This window comes from Phalacrocorax aristotelis, chromosome 7 (genome assembly GCF_949628215.1).
Source record: "Phalacrocorax aristotelis chromosome 7, bGulAri2.1, whole genome shotgun sequence".
NCBI lineage: Eukaryota > Metazoa > Chordata > Aves > Suliformes > Phalacrocoracidae > Phalacrocorax > Phalacrocorax aristotelis.
In genome coordinates, this window is record NC_134282.1 from 47438880 (window position 1) to 47456028 (window position 17149).

At 41.8% G+C, this 17149-nt stretch overlaps 1 protein-coding gene across 1 annotated transcript in view; it reads right to left on the bottom strand.

The window, feature by feature from the left end:
* AGBL1 (AGBL carboxypeptidase 1) overlaps positions 1-17149 on the bottom strand; it is a 270250-nt gene that overhangs the window by 83699 nt on the left and 169402 nt on the right. Inside the window, exon 21 of the mRNA XM_075100597.1 lies at positions 3656-3819. Coding sequence (XP_074956698.1) covers positions 3656-3819 — 164 coding nt within the window. The remainder of the gene's footprint in view (positions 1-3655; positions 3820-17149) is intronic.

The window sequence follows — 17149 nt, forward strand, 5'->3', positions numbered from 1 at the left end:
CCATTCACACTTTAGGGGAAGACAGACTGTACACTGGAGACAGGCAGAAAATCTTGTCTGCGTACAAAACTGTATTTAGTTAGGTCTGCTAAAAGTTTCTTCCACCTTTCTTTGGTGTATTGGAGACTAAACACAATGGGCCTGATCTCATGTGAGAAATGCCCCATTCACACAGGATGCCTCCATTAGACCAGTCAATTCCCTGAGAACTATTACCTTGCTCCAATTTACTGACCACTGATTCTGACAGAGCTATATAAAGTGCACAGCAAGCAGTTTATTCCAGGGTAGCAGGCAGGGTCCAGCCTGCTCCTTCACCCCCTTCACAGCAGTGGTAAAAGAAGGAGGCTGCAAAATACCCAGAGACAGCCTGAAGAGGAAAATTAAAAGACACATACAGTTATAAACCTTGACAGGTGAAAACGTTTGCTGTCAGAGGGAGATGCTGAGATGCCAAGTCAATGCCACGCACACCAGACACTAGGGCAAAGAGAGACAAATGCAGGACATGAACTGCAGGGATTTCACAACAGAAGAGACCTCTGGCTCCACACCTTTTGATCTATGTACCTTTGCAATCAGACATTTCATCTGGGAGTCAGCTATATCCAGTGCTGGATTAACTTCTTGTTCTATGGCTTGACCTGTCACCCAGAGTACTACAGAGATGAGCATGCAGAAATGCATATTTAGGAAACACATTAGATTGAGATAGACATATTTAACATAACCACGGTGCAATACATCACACTGCTCACAACTTAATTTCAGCTCGCAATCTGCAAAACAAAACCCTAACAACTAAACAAAGCTTGTGTTTTTATCAAGGTTGAACAATACTAATTCTTTTCTTTTGGTGTTGGTGAATACTGCTCTAATGAGAATCACCCATATTTGTACCTTTTACTAGACATGTCAGTAGTCTTTGGGACACACTTTCCTTTGCCAGAAAACATTAGCTACAGTCAGAGCCATTGCTTCCCACTTAAATATCTATCATGCATACAATTTCCTGGGACCAGGACAGTGCAGTCTTCTGGAACAGGGGTAGCCTGCAAGCTGTTTAAAGCCACTGCTGTTCATGATGATCCTGAAGGATCCCCAAGTCTGACTCTGCTCTGACAAAGGTACACAAAAATTTGGCTATTTTCATTCAATTTACTCACGCTTTCAGAAGCAGAGAGTATAGAAAGCATTCAAGGATGCTGTGCATTTTTGTAGTAACCACAGAAGAAAACAGAGCTAGTTTTAAACTACAAATATTTCATTCTTCTTAAACCCATAAAGATAGGTCTAGTCTAGGAAGCATAATTTCCATTGATGTAATGATATACCACCAGTAAGCAGTAAGCTCAAGGCTCTGGTGACTTCATTGTGCTACCTAAAAAAGCCAGATTAGACTTACTCTGTAAAGAGTAAGACTAGACTGAGTGGTACAACTCAGCCTCCTCCAGAGAAATATTTTGATGGAGAATCTTTTCTTTTTTAGAAAAAGATCCGTGAGTTGAGAGAGAGGTGTAACAATAGCTGCCCTCCTGCCCATACCACTGTGCTCTCTGTATTCTGCATTCTCCCATTGGTTCCAGTAGGGCTCCTATTCCCACTAAAATCAAATCATGCAATTATCTTGGCTAGACTCACAGAAACCCAGGAGTGAAGTATTAATTTTCTGGATCAGAATGAATGTACTGCACAATCATTTTCCATGAATTATTTATTTTTAAACCAGAATACGCTAGCAAACCCTTGGTCCCTGCATCTCCCTTCCCCCAGCCTTCAACAAGCTCCTGCAATATGACATATCTAGGTGGGATTAAACAATTCAGCTCTTTACCTGGTCTGCAAATGGTAACAAATTGCACCTACGCTACTAAAATTCCACAAACCTGCAATTACACCCAGTGGAGTGAAAACGAACAAGTAACTGTCACATTGCTTTTTAAGAGTGACATTACATCCCTGGATGCCATGGAAGCACTGACTAATCCTGGGCAAACTTGGAGGGGTATAAGTCTTTTCTTCCAGCTACCATGGACACATTTGGAACGATATAGGAGTTTTTCAAAGTAAGGGAACATTTTTTTTTCCACTTCTTTACAAATATTTGTGATTAGAGAGCTTGTTACTATTATTTTGGTACTGATCAACTACCACACAACATTGGGAAAATGGAATTAATTCCCACTAATGTAAAAACAGCTAAAGGAAAAAGTAACAGAAGACTACAAAGACCAGGGAAAATGCTTACTGAGTTATTGTGACCAGATGGCTTTTTTGCAGTGTCTGAGGCTAGTCAGGGTTTGATGTTTCTCTTCCCATAAGTTATTTTCATGCAAAAGCTCTTCTAGCTCCCGTTCAAAAGTGAGAGTTTGATTTATATCTCAAAACCATCCGCCTAGCCAGGCTTCAGTAGTTCTCTTTAATGCTGTACCAATGATTTGTCCGATGGTTGTCCACAACATGAATGATGTTTAGCATACACCTTAATTGCTTCATTTATATGTTCGCATGTACAAGTGAGCACAGCTAATCCAAAGGAATGTCTCTACCTTTTAGCCCTCTTTTTTCATTGTCCCTCATAAACATTAAAAACTGCAAAACAAGCTTGTAAGAATGGTTTTCAGCATGAGGAACAGGTGGTGCTAATGTCAGTTAAGTATTCCTGCAGGGGGAAGACTGGAAGGCTGCTATAAATTATGGGGCATTTCTGCAACTGAAAAACTTGCTTTTCATTGATGAAGCTGAGAGCGCTCTTTGATGACAAAGCCATTGGGGAGCTTCAAATCATATCACGTTACTAAGTTTTCTTTCTCCATTTGTCTTGGAAAAACATTATTGCAAGCATATGTGCCTGCACATAACACTAACAGGTGACAGTGGCCTAGAAAGAATATATATATGTATATTTCTGCTTCATCACAAATTCAAGCTAAAAACTCCCATACTCTGATGCTTATCCAGGTCCAATTCCCCATATATTTATAATGGGGCAACCTCACTTGAATACATCCCATTGTATGTAAGAAGCAAATTAAATTTGCAATTTGGAAAAACACCTCCTAAATAACCAGTGCGATCATGACTTTTTCCTATGCATCAAAAATTCACAAATCTATCCTCTAAATGCCTGCAGGACTCAATTCAGTGAGGAAAAGAGGAATTTCTGGGAGTACCCTTGCAGAATCAGGCTATACAGTTTCCAAATCATGCTATCAAAGTCCTTTTCTAATGTGCAATACTTGTTCCCTACCCTGCAGCTCCTCTGCATGGAGGATCTGAGGTGGACAGAACATCACCTGACAGTCCAGTGAGCAGAAATGTTTCCTGCTGGTGCATTTTTTCTGGGGCAGTACCGTCTCTATACTCCAGTAATCAGTTTTGATAGGAAGACGGAAATTCACTGGAAAATAGATATCAGGTGCTTTTCTTTCACCTTTTTTATCCACACGGATGGCTGCAGGGCATGGAACCACTGTTTTAGTAGTTTCTTTGGGAGTCAAGGGTATCTTTATTTCCAATTACTCTCAATACACTCCAGTTCCAAAGATGCAAATATCAGCCATAAGGAGAGACCATTTCTGCAGATTTAAACCCAAAACATATCCCCACCAACTTGATTCCCACAGGAGAACCCTCTGATACTATTATCACTGACCTCTGTGCCCGGTGGTCTGTTATCTCCTCCTCCAGATCTAGCAGCAGTGCTGCCTGAGCCATCATCTTCTTGCTGCAGGGCAGGGACTTGAGGTGCAGAATGAGCAAACCAAGGCAAAACTTACTTCCCATCTCCTCCAGCTCTTGAGTTCCCAGCTGCAGGCCCTGAAGGAGAGAAGCAGAAAGTTTCAGTGCTGAGTGTGCGTTTCAGGTGCATGGAAAGGGTCAGGTTTGTTTTGCAGAAGGACAACTCAGCATTCCTCCTTCCATTCTGAATTAGGGGTTTGGTATTATTTGCTACAAATGGAAATTTCCCATACAGAATAATCTGTAAATTAACTGACAGTACTTGGTCTACAGAAGCTATTCTAATATAGCCTCTATTTTACAAATGGGGAAACAGATGCAAAGAGTTTAACTGCCTCGCCTACATTTGCAGAAGAAGACATTGTAAGAATTAGACTCAGAATCCTTGAGGATCTGACTGTAAATCCACTTTTACAAATCATTAGGACTCATTTTTTCTTTCTCTCTGTAGACAAGTAATCTCCCTGAGCCATGGGAAAAAAATAGGTCCCATGATTGTAAACACTGGGCAGTGGCAAAGATAAAAAAGGAAACTGGGAGGGAAGAGCAGGGGGGGAAAGATCTTTAACAAGTTATGAATTGTTTTTTAAGAAAATCAATTGCAAAGTAATTGCAAAATAACAAACACCTCTAAGGAATTTCTCAGTCTATTAAAAGCTGATGTCTCTCTAGCAGAGACAAGTTGAGACAGAGAAGCACAAACAGGGTTTGGATTATCAACATCATCTTTCAAGGGAGGACTCCTCCAAGCTGTGGATCCTTGCTTGGAAGAACCCTGATTATGAATAGCCTGTGATTGTTTTTTCACTAATGAAAAAAAATAAAATAAAGAGCTAGCAAAGAAAAACACACCAAGGGCCTGCACAGGAGTAAGTCAATGTAATCAATGGCAGTTTCATGCAAGTGCTGAGAGGACAGGAGACAAACAGAGCTCAGATCTGATCTCAGAGCTCAGATTATTTTCTAAAAAGAAACTAAGAGACTGCAAAATCCCTCATCTTCGGCATTTACTGACCACATCACACATACTCCTTAATGCTATCACACAGGGGTTGAATCAATTGCTGAACAATTGCTGTGTCTGCCAACATCAGCCCCATGTGCTTTTGCAGCACAAAACACCTCTGCAGCCAAGAGCTCCAGCTCCATTTCCAAGACTGTCTCCTTAGCAACTCTCAGGAGTCCACGCTCGCAGTCCTGGCACTAGCCATACACATGGTGTGAGCTCCATGTCAGTATGGCTGGACTCCAGTGTCTCTACTAGATTTCTGTTATTCAACATCTTATGTGTAAAGAAGCCCATACGTGTTCAGCTAATCCATGACAGGAGGCTGAGCTCTCATCTCATGTTGTTTGGTTGGGGTTTTTTTTCTCTGTGTAAAGCTGGTGTATTTGTAAAGCGCTTTGGATTCCTTGGGTCTGAGCAGCTCTGTAGAGCAGAAAGAGGTTATTTCTGAGCCAAAAATATACAGCTGAATGGAAGAAATAAAAGATTTCTCACATAAACTTCTATAGCTCTCTTGCAAAGCTTTTCTTGTGCATTTTTGTTAGAGGACACAAACTAGTTGGGCAAGGTGAAAATCACCACTTCATCTCTAGCATATCCAACATATGCAAATATCATCTGGCACTACAAACGCCCTATCTGATAAAAAAATACATTTTCATGTGGTATAGATGCTGTAATTCTGCTTCCTTTCTGAGATCCCGTGAGCAAAGCACAGATCTGTAATTATGGCAATGAACATGAACAACCACAGCTCAAACATATACTGAGCATCCAGACAACTAGATAAGCACAGGACCTGCCCAGAAGAGCACACAAACAATCTGAGGAAAACATAGCTTTTCCTAGGCAGGGTGTAGGGTCTCTGGAGCACTGACTTCTGCTCTCAGAACAGTTCCCTATCACAGAGGGTAAACCTTTGACACCATTTCTTCTCTCCATCCTATTCACCTCCACTGCAAGCTTTGCCAAGCAAGATCCAGGTACAATGAACTGTAGGAATAATTAACAACAGTAAGAAAATATAGGGAGAGGCTTATAGGAACGAAGGGTCATTAACGTCAAACAGTGAGAGTGCTTAGCGGCTCTGCATAGATTCCTAAATATTTTATTATTTTACTTTAGAAGACTTAAGATATCTTAGTGTGGCAGAGTTACAATCGGCAGGCTGAAGTGCTGACATTTCTAAGCAAAAATATGTCATTTCCACAGCAAGAGAGTTATTTTCTCAGGGGCAAAAAATACAAAGAACATCTCACGCTTTCCCTGGGGTGCATCTCAGAGTCTTGCTTCCAAGATCAAGGCAACATACTAAATACCTATCAATCCAGGAGATGCGAATAGTGACTGTGCTAAAACTCAGCCTGTGGCTTTATGATTCCCTGGAGCTTTATTCAGGATATGAAGAGGCCTTAAGAAACTATGAGCAGTGAAATAATAATAATAGAAATATAATATACCTCAGAAACCTCAGACAGTAATTGCTCATGCACTGAAGTTCGCTGCTGTACGACGGACCCGTATTGCTTTGATACCAGACAGCTCAGGAGTAACAGCTGGAAACCTCAGCTAGAGGATTACTTGTTAACATACTTTATTCACTTCAAACACGGACAGACTTTTATTTTTTAACTCAGAGAAATCTCTCCCTCTCCTTCCTCCCTCTTCAGCTCTCAGCAGAGGGTGGAGCTGGAGATGTGTAGTGTGCAGCTGTTTATAGAACTGACATATCAAACTAATGTTATCAATAGCATCTGCCAGTAATGCCAGGAGATGGTGTCATGATTAATAATCAGTCCCTTTTGCATTGCTGAAAGGGAAGCCTGCGCTCCAGGCATTTCCCTTGTAGCTGTGCAGCACACACTGTTGTAAAAATTTTGAGATTGTGCTTACTACTCAGAGTTGTGAAAATATTCTACAAGAAATGCAAGAAAGAAGAAAAGAACAGTAAAAGTGGTGTGCCTTAGTTTGGTTAATATGCTGGTAGGAAGCACACCTCCATGGCAGTGAAGCTGTGCTGCCTCTACACGTAGTGACTGTGTACGGCTCGTTTGCCGCGGCTGCACGGGAGGAAGCTGCTCTGCCTGACATCACCTCCCCTGCAGTGCCCTGCCAGTCGGGATCCGCAGTGACCCCATCTTTCTCTCTAGCCCATCGCTTTATGGCTCTGCCCCTCTTTGGGCACATCTACGTGAGCAGTGGAGCATGGTGCAAAGTCTTCCAAGCCAGCGGAATGCAAGCAAATTGTGAAGCAGGAAACAGTATCTCTGCACCAGAAAGCTGCAGACAAGCTCATCAGTCCTAATTAGTCCAGCCTCAGAAACATGCTAACAAAGCTATCCTGCTTGATGATCAGCTCGCACCACATAGTTTCTGCTCTCTGTTACACAAAAGTACCAGCCTGGACCAGCATCAGCTCGATGCATCATGCTCCACTGTGCAGTACAAACGTGTCCATTGGTCCCACGGGCCCTGTCATGCAGTCTTTTGTAGGCATCGTGTTAATGGATAATAGGTTAATTGTTTCCCGGCTATTACAGAGAATAATGGAGCTAAACAACTTTTCCTAATCCCTTCTCACATTTTCATACTGCAACAGACAGCATGGGAGGAGGTGACACATAATAACAGTCCAAGTTGCGGATATATTTATTTTTCTTGGGAAGAAACAAATTCCAGAGGTAGGCAACATGGCCAATAAGATGAATGAAACAGACATTTAGTCTATTAACTCTTTGTCTAGTTTGACCAATTTATTTCTTTCCTTTCCTGCCAAAACTGTCGCTAGCACGACAGCTGGGGCAGTAGGATGTTCGCCCACATCTCTTAATTGACACTGTCATAGTAATAGGAAACTGGGGAGCAGGAAAAAAAGCTGTTCCTTGACTTATCGTTTGGGCAGGACACTGTCAATACAAATTTTCCTAAACAAAATTGATCAAATCATACTGGAAAAATGGTTAATTCATACTCAGCACTGATGCATCAAATAAATATCCACAACTAAATGTTGCCAATCTCTCTCCACTTGCCCTCAAAATGCTTCACAGGCTAAATGACAGTGCAATGCAAAAACTTTGTTATTCATTACTCATATGCTTGAAACACTCCTGCAGCCAAAGGCAGCAACAGTTTCATAACACAGATATTGTCAAAGAAGGTGGAAGGAGTCCAGAAGTTAAATGAGGAATTTCATCAGAAAGGTAACTACAGCTACAGTAAAATTAGAGTTAGAAGATGCTAATAAACACAAGTAGACAAAATATTTCTGTGCTCAGAGAAAGGGGATCTTTGGCATGCAGCACAGCCACTTCAGCAGCCTCTCCCACTTTTGGTCACTCTTCAGTCCCTGGGGCAACAGCTTTTTCCTGCAAACTCACTTCCAGTCAATACATATACATACACACTTACAGAATATTCTCTGCATCTCAATAGCTTTACACATGCACAATGGTTATACCTTAAGGCTGGATATAAATAAATTGACAGTCTAGTTTCTCACTAATTCCATCAGTGAGCTCTCCCTCAGAATACTAATAGAAACCATTTGGAGGCTCTAAAGGATAAACCAGGGAGCTGAATGAAACATTTGGTGACTGGTGTAGCAGCCTTAATTTTAGCTTGGGCCAGCCCTGAAAGATATTCTCCTTTCAACCCCTGTGAATGAAGGTACACAGATACATGCCAGGGAATTGGCTCTTTAGACAACTGGGACAGGAGGGAATAAGCCAGGTTTTCTCATGCCCCAGATGCCTCATCCCTAAGCAGCAGGTATGGCATGCAAAACAGATGAAGTAGAGATGAAGTAGAGAGGATGGGAATTTGGGCCAGAAGATTTCAAGAAGATTAAGCAAGCAGAAAAGGTTGAAGATGCAAGGAAAAAAAAAAAAAGGCTAACAAATTTCTAGAAAGAAAGATGAGAGGGGCTGAAGTTACAGACAAGATAAAAGGACGGGAGAGATAAAAGGATGAGAAAGGAGGAGGGGTTGTTGAGGTCAATGGATGCTGATATAGAGGAATGATAACAAGAAGAAAGCTAATGGAAACCCCTACCCCCTTCTCACCCTTGGAGAAGTGTGCCTTGCTCTGAATGTCTGTCCTCATTACATCTGGTACTTTGGACACATGGTGAGGAAACAAGGCCTAGCTTGCTTTGAATGTCCTCACACAACTTCTGCTGAACTCAGCTAGTGTTTTGGCTGAGTAAACTTCTTGGGTACAAAAGCAAAGAAGTGGTTATTGTTTTAATTATTCAGATAGACTCTTTCCTGGGTTGGAGATACGTATGTTACAGGCAACACTGTTCAAAGAACAGAGTGAATGGGAAGATGAAATATCTTCTGCCTCCAATCTGCTGGAGAAAAAGTCCTGAACAACCTGCTCATAGGTCACCTGGGGATTTAGCAAACAAAAATTTGTGGTCAAGTTCTCTAGCAAAACAATTATTTAGATATGAATTCTCCAGGTCTGCTGCATGAAGGGTTTCCTCCTCCTTTCCCTTGTGCTGACTAGCTATTTGTCCAACATTCCCATCTTTACACCTTTCTCTCACAGTATTTCCACAAATGTCTCCCTGTCCTTTCCCTCCACCTTTCTCTCCCACCCCTTCTTCTCCGCTCCTCCCTCAGCAGCCTTTCTCCTTTCCTCAGTTAGCTTCCATGAGTGACTCCATACTTGATACATGGCAAGCTCATCATGTGTTGGAGGAGTCAAAGAAATTATATTAGCGTTGCATTTGCCAACCTCAGCTAGCTGCTTTGCTTGGCTACTCTATCCACATGCTGCTACCTTGTGTTTTATGTTAACAAACGGCAAACTATCTGGGGTGGGGATGGGGGTAGCTTTAATTTCCCACCTCCCCAGAGGCTGCACACACACAGAGAGGTACTAGTTGGATAGCGAATGCTTCCACATCTGTTGGCTGCTGTTATACCTGTTCTGCATTGCTGTACAAGATTGAAGCCCAGATTTGCCAGACTGCTTCTTGAATAGCACAGGGACAGACTATACTTTCTGGTTTTGTGGTCTGGGGTTTTTTTGGGTTTGGGTTGTTTTTTTTTTTTTTTTTGTGGGCCATGATTGTGAAGCACAGTCATGTTGGGAACAAAAGATGAAAAAAAAAGAGAAAGAGAAATTATTATATTTTCCCCTTATGCAGACCAACCATGCAGGAAGATACTATTCTTTGCAGAGATCCTGCTTTCCAATAAAGTTGAGTATTACATTGGTTTTCTGTCTCATTCATTACTGTGTGACACACTAAGGACCTATTTTTAGGCTCTGGATGGACCTGGACTAGCGTCAATAGATTATCCCTCTCTTTGTAGACACTGACCAATCTTTCACCTTATCCCACGGTGCCTTTTCAAACAGAACTGAAGAGGCTGAGCAAATGATATGCCATTCCAGAACTGATCACTTTGGAGAAGTCTGTGTTGTTTCACAGTGACAGGGTCAGGAGTGTCTCAAGTTCTTATCTAAGGAGTGTGGACAGTTCTGGGGAGGTGAAGCCTGCCTGTACCACCCGATGAAGAAGAGCGCTCTTGGAAGTGAAAGTCCAGAAGGCAAGCTTTTGATACTAGAGCTAAGGAAAACAATGGCAATGCTTTTTATTTTTTTTTTAATTCAAACCAAACCCCCAAAATCCCCAACACACTAATTTCTAAAGGAAAACAAATGTTGCTCCAGGATATTGAAGCCTCCTACTTGGCAGACTGAGAAGAGAACTGGGGAACCATTCAAAGTCACATAGGGACTCTGAGTCAGTGATAGGAAAAAAGAAAGCTACCTTACGCTGGTGACCATCAAGTACTTTGTTCAAGAAAGCATCTTTCTTCTCTGTGCTCCCAGTATTTGCAACAGGTTAACTGGTATCACCCCATCTGATGATGCCTTGAAAATTCATCAGCAGTCTATCCATGACTTTTTCTCACATACCTACCTTTTCCTGCTATCTGAACGCTGTGGTACCTGGAACAAGTCACAGACAGGCTATAGCCTGAGGTATCTGACAATTAAGTGTGTGGTGGAGCTCTAAGTGTGTCTGAGAATCTGTGTCAAATGAATTAGCTCTTAAAAGCAGTCTGGAAAAGCAAGAAGCTGAAATATTGCAAGTCCTAAATTGGCAGCCTAATCCATGGATCACTTTTCCTCCCTCTCTACTTCCACTTAAAAGTTTGCCTGTATAAATAACTTCAGTGTACAGAAAAGTGACCAGACTCTTGGCCCACCCAAGCCTTATTTTTAGCTACGAATTAACCCAGTTTGGCCATACTTCATGGGAGTAAAATGATTTTCTAATCCTGACTGGTGATTACCACATATCTTGGAACAAAAGGATTTGTGATACTTATAATTTTATTTTGGCTAACGTAAATGCAGATGCTATTCATAAAGTGTCTAACCTGCTTTAAAAATTCTTAATAAGGTGTTTTTCTTCATAATGCCATCCACTGTGGGGGTCCCCAGGTTAATTATGTGTTACATAAAGAATCATTGCATCTTAATTTAATGAAACGGCCTCATATCCTTGTATTATACTACACAACACCTTATTATTTTCCTGTGTGGTTTTAAAGTAAAGTATTAAAAGTAACAATACTGGGAACTTCCAAAGTAGTTTGTATCTTAAAACTCACTGTGCTGTAAACTGCCATGGACGAAACCTTACAGTCTTTCCCCCTCACCCCAATAAAATACTTGTTATTCTTCCCACCATAGAGGCGCTGAAAATATGTATTGACCAAAATGACACATCAAGGCTAGTGTGCTTCTATTCCTCATCCAAAATGAGACCCCAGGATCATGGTACCTCTCACTGTTGTGCCTACACAGAGGTTGAGGCACTTGAGTAGATTTAGTGAGAAGCCAACACAGCATGACCCAAACATCACCCCCATTGCTCCAGCCTGATAACACTCTGCCCCACATTATCTCCATCGCTCTGCTCCCACACCAGCACATTACGGAGACTAACAGACCAGTGAAACTGTGTCTTGGCCTGGCAGCAATGTTACGTAGAGAAGAATACATTGGGATGGCGAGCCTGCTTCCTGCTGTGCTGCCGCCAAACATCCACACCGCTGCAAAGCCTCTTCCCCAACACAGCGCTCAGTGTTACTTCTGCACACTCTGCACTGTAAAGCTTTATTCTCTCCCTTTATAACTCAATAGCTCTAGTATCCCTAATGCTCTTTCCGTATTGAAGCTGCCTTCCAGACCACTAAACACTTTCATCTGCTCCCTCTAGCCCCTCTTTATCATGGCTTTGTCTCTTACAAAAGAAATGACCCATAACAAACACAGTACTCCACAGGAGGTATTACCATTCACGTCTATAGGGATATTATAACTTCTTCCAAGTCTACCTCTTTCTTCACATGTGCAGGCAACTTATTCACTTTTTTCTTTATTGCTGCTGCTGCACATGGCACAGACATCTTTATCAAGCTGTCTTTATAATAGTTATGTTTTCCTGAATGGTTAGAACTAATTCAGAGCCCAACCGTGTGTCTGAATGCTTTAAACTATTTCTTCAAACATGCTTTACCCTGCCACTGCTTATGTTTCATCTTTTATTCTTGTACCCACAGTCTTTCAGGCCTCCTTCCTACTGTATAATTTGTATCAGCTGCTACCAGTAAATATTATAATCTTACTGGTTTTTTTTCCTTCCAGTCATTAAAATTAGAAATATTGACCAGCACCATTTCACAGAGTGGTAGCTGAAGTCAGTTTACTATAATTTTTTTCCCATTCCAAGGATGCCTTAGGTTTTGACTACACAAACAGTCCTATTGTGTCTCACTCTATAACTTCCAAAATTTCTTGATGCCTTTTTCTGCAGGAAACTCTTTTTATCAGCTCTGACTCATCTAGGATGCCCAGTAACCCAATCTCCATGAAAATTAGTCTTGGTTCACCCTTGATATCCGTGAGCAAAACTTTATATACAATTTCTCCTTCATCCTCCAATCCCCATACCTCTTTCAAAAAAAATCCACATTATCAAGGCACTGTTAACACTCCCAGTCATTGTGTTTCCTATGTTACTCCAGTGCTTGTGGTTCTATTATTGGAGGTTCTCTCATCCCATGGAGTAAATTTTTAAACATGAGGAATCATAATTAGCACCTTGTTACATGTTTTAGACAGTCTGCTATCTAGTCTGCTGGCCATTTTTAATTATTTCTTTACAGTACTTCAAATCCTCTGTTCCTTAGTTTCCTTACAACTCCTACAGGAGCAAAACCTAGGTTTCATCTAATTCTGAGAGTTATAACCTTAGCCAAATATAAAATAACACAGCAGACAACATGCAAGCATTGTCTTTGTGTATAAACCAGCCAGCATGGTCCCACAGCATCCCACTCTGTTCCCATCCTGGCTGCCTACCAGCTCTGACAATGTACTTGCCGCTCCAGGGCAGCACAAATAGCTGCAGAATGCATCCAAATCTCAGCCTACACAATTTCTTGTTATTCCAGTCATGGGGGTCCCATATTTTCTTCCAGAACATTTTGATCATGCCTTGAAGCATACTTCTTTTTCACAGACCTAAGCCAGATCTCCACAAAAATCACTCATTTCCTCTGAGACACACTGCCACTGGCCTCAGAGCAGAGTTTCCACCTGGTGGTGGTCTTCCTGCCCGGACCACACTACGTGCCATCTTCCATGGTGGAATAATTATGTGCACATGTTGAGAAGAAATTAACCTGACACCCTCTGTGTGTTGGTCACTTTAAAAACTTGCTTTAAATAGGTCCTCATATGGAGATCCACAAGTGAGAGGTAAAAGCACAGAGCCGTCTACATCTCTGCACCTTCTTTTCCTATTTCAATTTTCATTACTCAAACTTTTCATGCATTATATGTCCATGCCCTTATGCTGATACAACTCAAGAGCTACCTGAGACTTTTTTCCTAAATTATAAATGACTCCCCCCAGGCTAATTTCTTTTTTCCATATCACAAATTCTCTTTGGTCATCTTCAGCAAACACCATCAAAGCTGACCTCCCCACCTATCACTCCCGACAACCTCAAGATCAGTGACAGGAAGCAACTATGATTCTACAATTTATTGTATTAGCACTTCTGAAACAACAAAGGAGTCATTGATTTTCCAAGCCAAAGGCACATGGGAAAGCACAAAAAGCATCTATGCCCAGCTCAGATCAGAGGAAAGAGACACTGCAGAGGAGAGGGCTTCCCCCAGCCTGGTAACTGCTCCCTTTGAAGCTGAAGAATGGGAGTACAAGCAAGGAGCTTGTTGGCTGTTTTCTTACAGGTGTCAGCATAATCATTCTGACACAGGACCCTTCTTGCTGCTTGTCACATTTAAGAGAAAAATGGGCCATAACAGTGAAAATCTGACCATTCCTTTTTCCTATTTCTTTCTTTTGAATACTCTGTACTAGCCACCTAGAGAATGGCTGATAACACTGAGGGTAATTCAGGCAAAACTACTGCAAGGTCCCTCTTTCATGTGTGCTCTGATTTAATACAGGTTCATGTAACAAACGTGTAATACAATAATACCATACAAAGAATTAAAGAATACATGAGAAAGCTGGGTCAAAGGGAAGGGAGATTTTACCAGATGGCCCAAGGGCAAGTCACTGATCTTTTCATTAAGAGGCTGGGTTAGGAAGGAATCCTGAGACAAGTCCTGGGAACGTGGACTCCACAGTCAGAAATCAAACATCAGGAAAGTTCTTTTAGGTGAAACAGCTGCCATCAGCTGCTAACCAGAGTTTACAGGTCTGCAGGGTCCAAAGGCTCATTTTATCGCCAGCCCACATGTCCAGTGGTACAAAGTAAACTCACAGCCACTAAGGTAGCTGATGGATACTTTTACCTTAATTTTGGCTGGCAAAATTATTATTAAAAGGAAAACAAAAATGGAGATCAAAACTGAAGCTTCTACTTTATTAGAAAAGAGATGAACCCATAGTGTTTGTTCATGAGGACCTGACCAGCAGCACGTGCAGATGACCTTAGACATTTGGACTTACCAAGGAGGAGTATTACTGAGACCTGGCAGTTGAATGCAAACTTTTGCAAACCACCTATAAGCCTTTTCCCCTATATAATCCCACCAGCACAGGTTCAGTTTAACATCACCACTTACTGTGCTTTTGGAGAGAAAGAGGAAGAGAAATCAGGTCTTTGAAGACTGTAAGGAACAGACTGACGAAAGGGAAACAAGATCACAGAGACAGAACTGGGGTGAGGGGGAGGCAACTATCTCTAGCAAGCGGGATAACTGATGTGACTCACACAAAAGCAGCTTACATTTCCCCTTGTTATGCCGTGTATATTTCCACATTGGTTTTTTCAGAGGTGGAGACCAGCAGAAAGTAAATGCACAGCAGCTGATAAATGCTTCACCTCCTAGAGCATCAGGTGAGAAGCATACAGGCCTTGTAAAAATAAACTACAAGTCTCCGAGTCTTTGAAAACCTACCGACCATTCAGAGCAAAGCAGGCAAACCTTTATCAACAGAGAAGGTGCTGACTCCAGATTACAGGCTTTCAGGATTTCTCCTCTTGTACCCGTACTACCTGAGAAAATTTGCATAAGAACAAGCTCCCTTTTTCTTAGGAGTCGTCTTCACCCTGCTTTTATGATTTCCACTGAAAATGATAATCCTCTGTTTGTCACATTGCAATCATTTCTACTATAATCAAGTGTTTTGTCCAAAAGGAGGATTACTGCTTCAGTTTGGGGAAGTATATGGATGCTCTAGTTTGATCCCAGTCGGCAACCAAGTATGACACAGCTGCTCGCTCACCTTCCCTCTCCCCGCCTTGCGGGATGGGGAAGAGAATTGGAAAAAAAGTAAAACCTGTAGTTTGAGATAAAGACAGTTTAATAGGACAGCAGAGGAAGAGAAGAAGGTGATGATGATGATAATAATAGAATATGCAAAACAAGTGATGCACAATGCGATTGCTCACCACCCGCTGACCAATGCCCAGCCCATCGCTGAGCAACGATCACTGACTCCTGGCCAACTCCCCCCCAGTTTATATATACAGAGCATGATGCCATATGGTATGGAATATCCCTTTGGCTAGTTGGGGTCAGCTGTCCTGACTCTGCCCCCTCCCTGCTTCTCATGCACCTAGCAGAGCATGGGAAGCTGGAAAGTCCTTGACTTAGTATAGGCACTATTTAGTAACACTAAAACATCAACGTATTATCAACATTATTCTCATACTAAACCCAAAACACAGCACTATATCAGCTACCGGGAAGAAAATTAACTCTATCTTAGCCAAAACCAGGACAAGGGACTTTTGGAGGAACAAAGCAGCCACTTTCCAAGCAAATTACTTTGGTAATAGAGAACAAAAGAAGATATAAACCCAACACTACATATGATCAGATCTGCCACTTCCAAGAGGCACCTGATGCCCTTTAGGTTAATAAAAACGGATGTTTCCTATAGATGCTTGTACAATAGAGTTGGGAAAAGTGGTAAGAGATATTTCTCTTTAGTGCCACTCCAACATTTACTCAGATTTTTCCTTTGACAAGCTAGTGATGCTTGAAAACTAAACAGCAGAGACACATATATAGAAAACCCACTGCAGTGCACATCTCCATCCTTTTAGTAGTGTGCTGTGAGGACGACATTTTCTTGTATTGGCCTCCCACTTTCCCATAGAAAAAAAACCACAGGGAAACAGTATCAAATGCAATTCTCCCCTTCAGTCACTTCCACACCACTGCTTTCCTAGTAATTCAAGTAATCAGGTATCACTCCTCAAATCCATAATCGAAGGATAAGTTTGTTCTGGTATCCAGTGAAGAATCTTTTAACTGGCCAAAGGACTTTTCTGCAAAGCCCTCAGACAAGCAACAGCAAAGGATGCTAAGGTGGGGGGAACAAGGCATAGGGCTGATTGAGGAGAGGGTGAGAAGCGGTATTTTCCACCTAGGTCTTTTCATTAGTTCTCTCAAAGCTAAGTCACAGAAAAATGAACAAAACAAGAGATGAGGCCAAATTATATTTGCTGAAGAGGAGTTATAGAGATTAGTGTATTAATTAATCAAGACAACGATGTCAGCAAGGGCTTGACCTTTATTCCTGCCCTAGTAACAGCTTTGTCCCTGGTGGATTTCGGCTTGCATGCTGAAGCCATTTAGATACATCCCCCAATTAATCGCAGGATACCCTCTGGGAGATAGGAGAGCAGTACTGCAAGCAGGGATGCTGAATCAGAGGAGGAGTGACCTAGTCAAAGGCACCTCGTCAAGGGCATTGGCAGAGCTAGGGAGAGAGTCCACAGTTCTCTTTACCCCTCAACAATTCACCTCTTACTGCTAGGAACAAAATTATTTGAAGTTATTAATCTGGAACTCTGCCATACATTTCTTTAAAATCAGAGA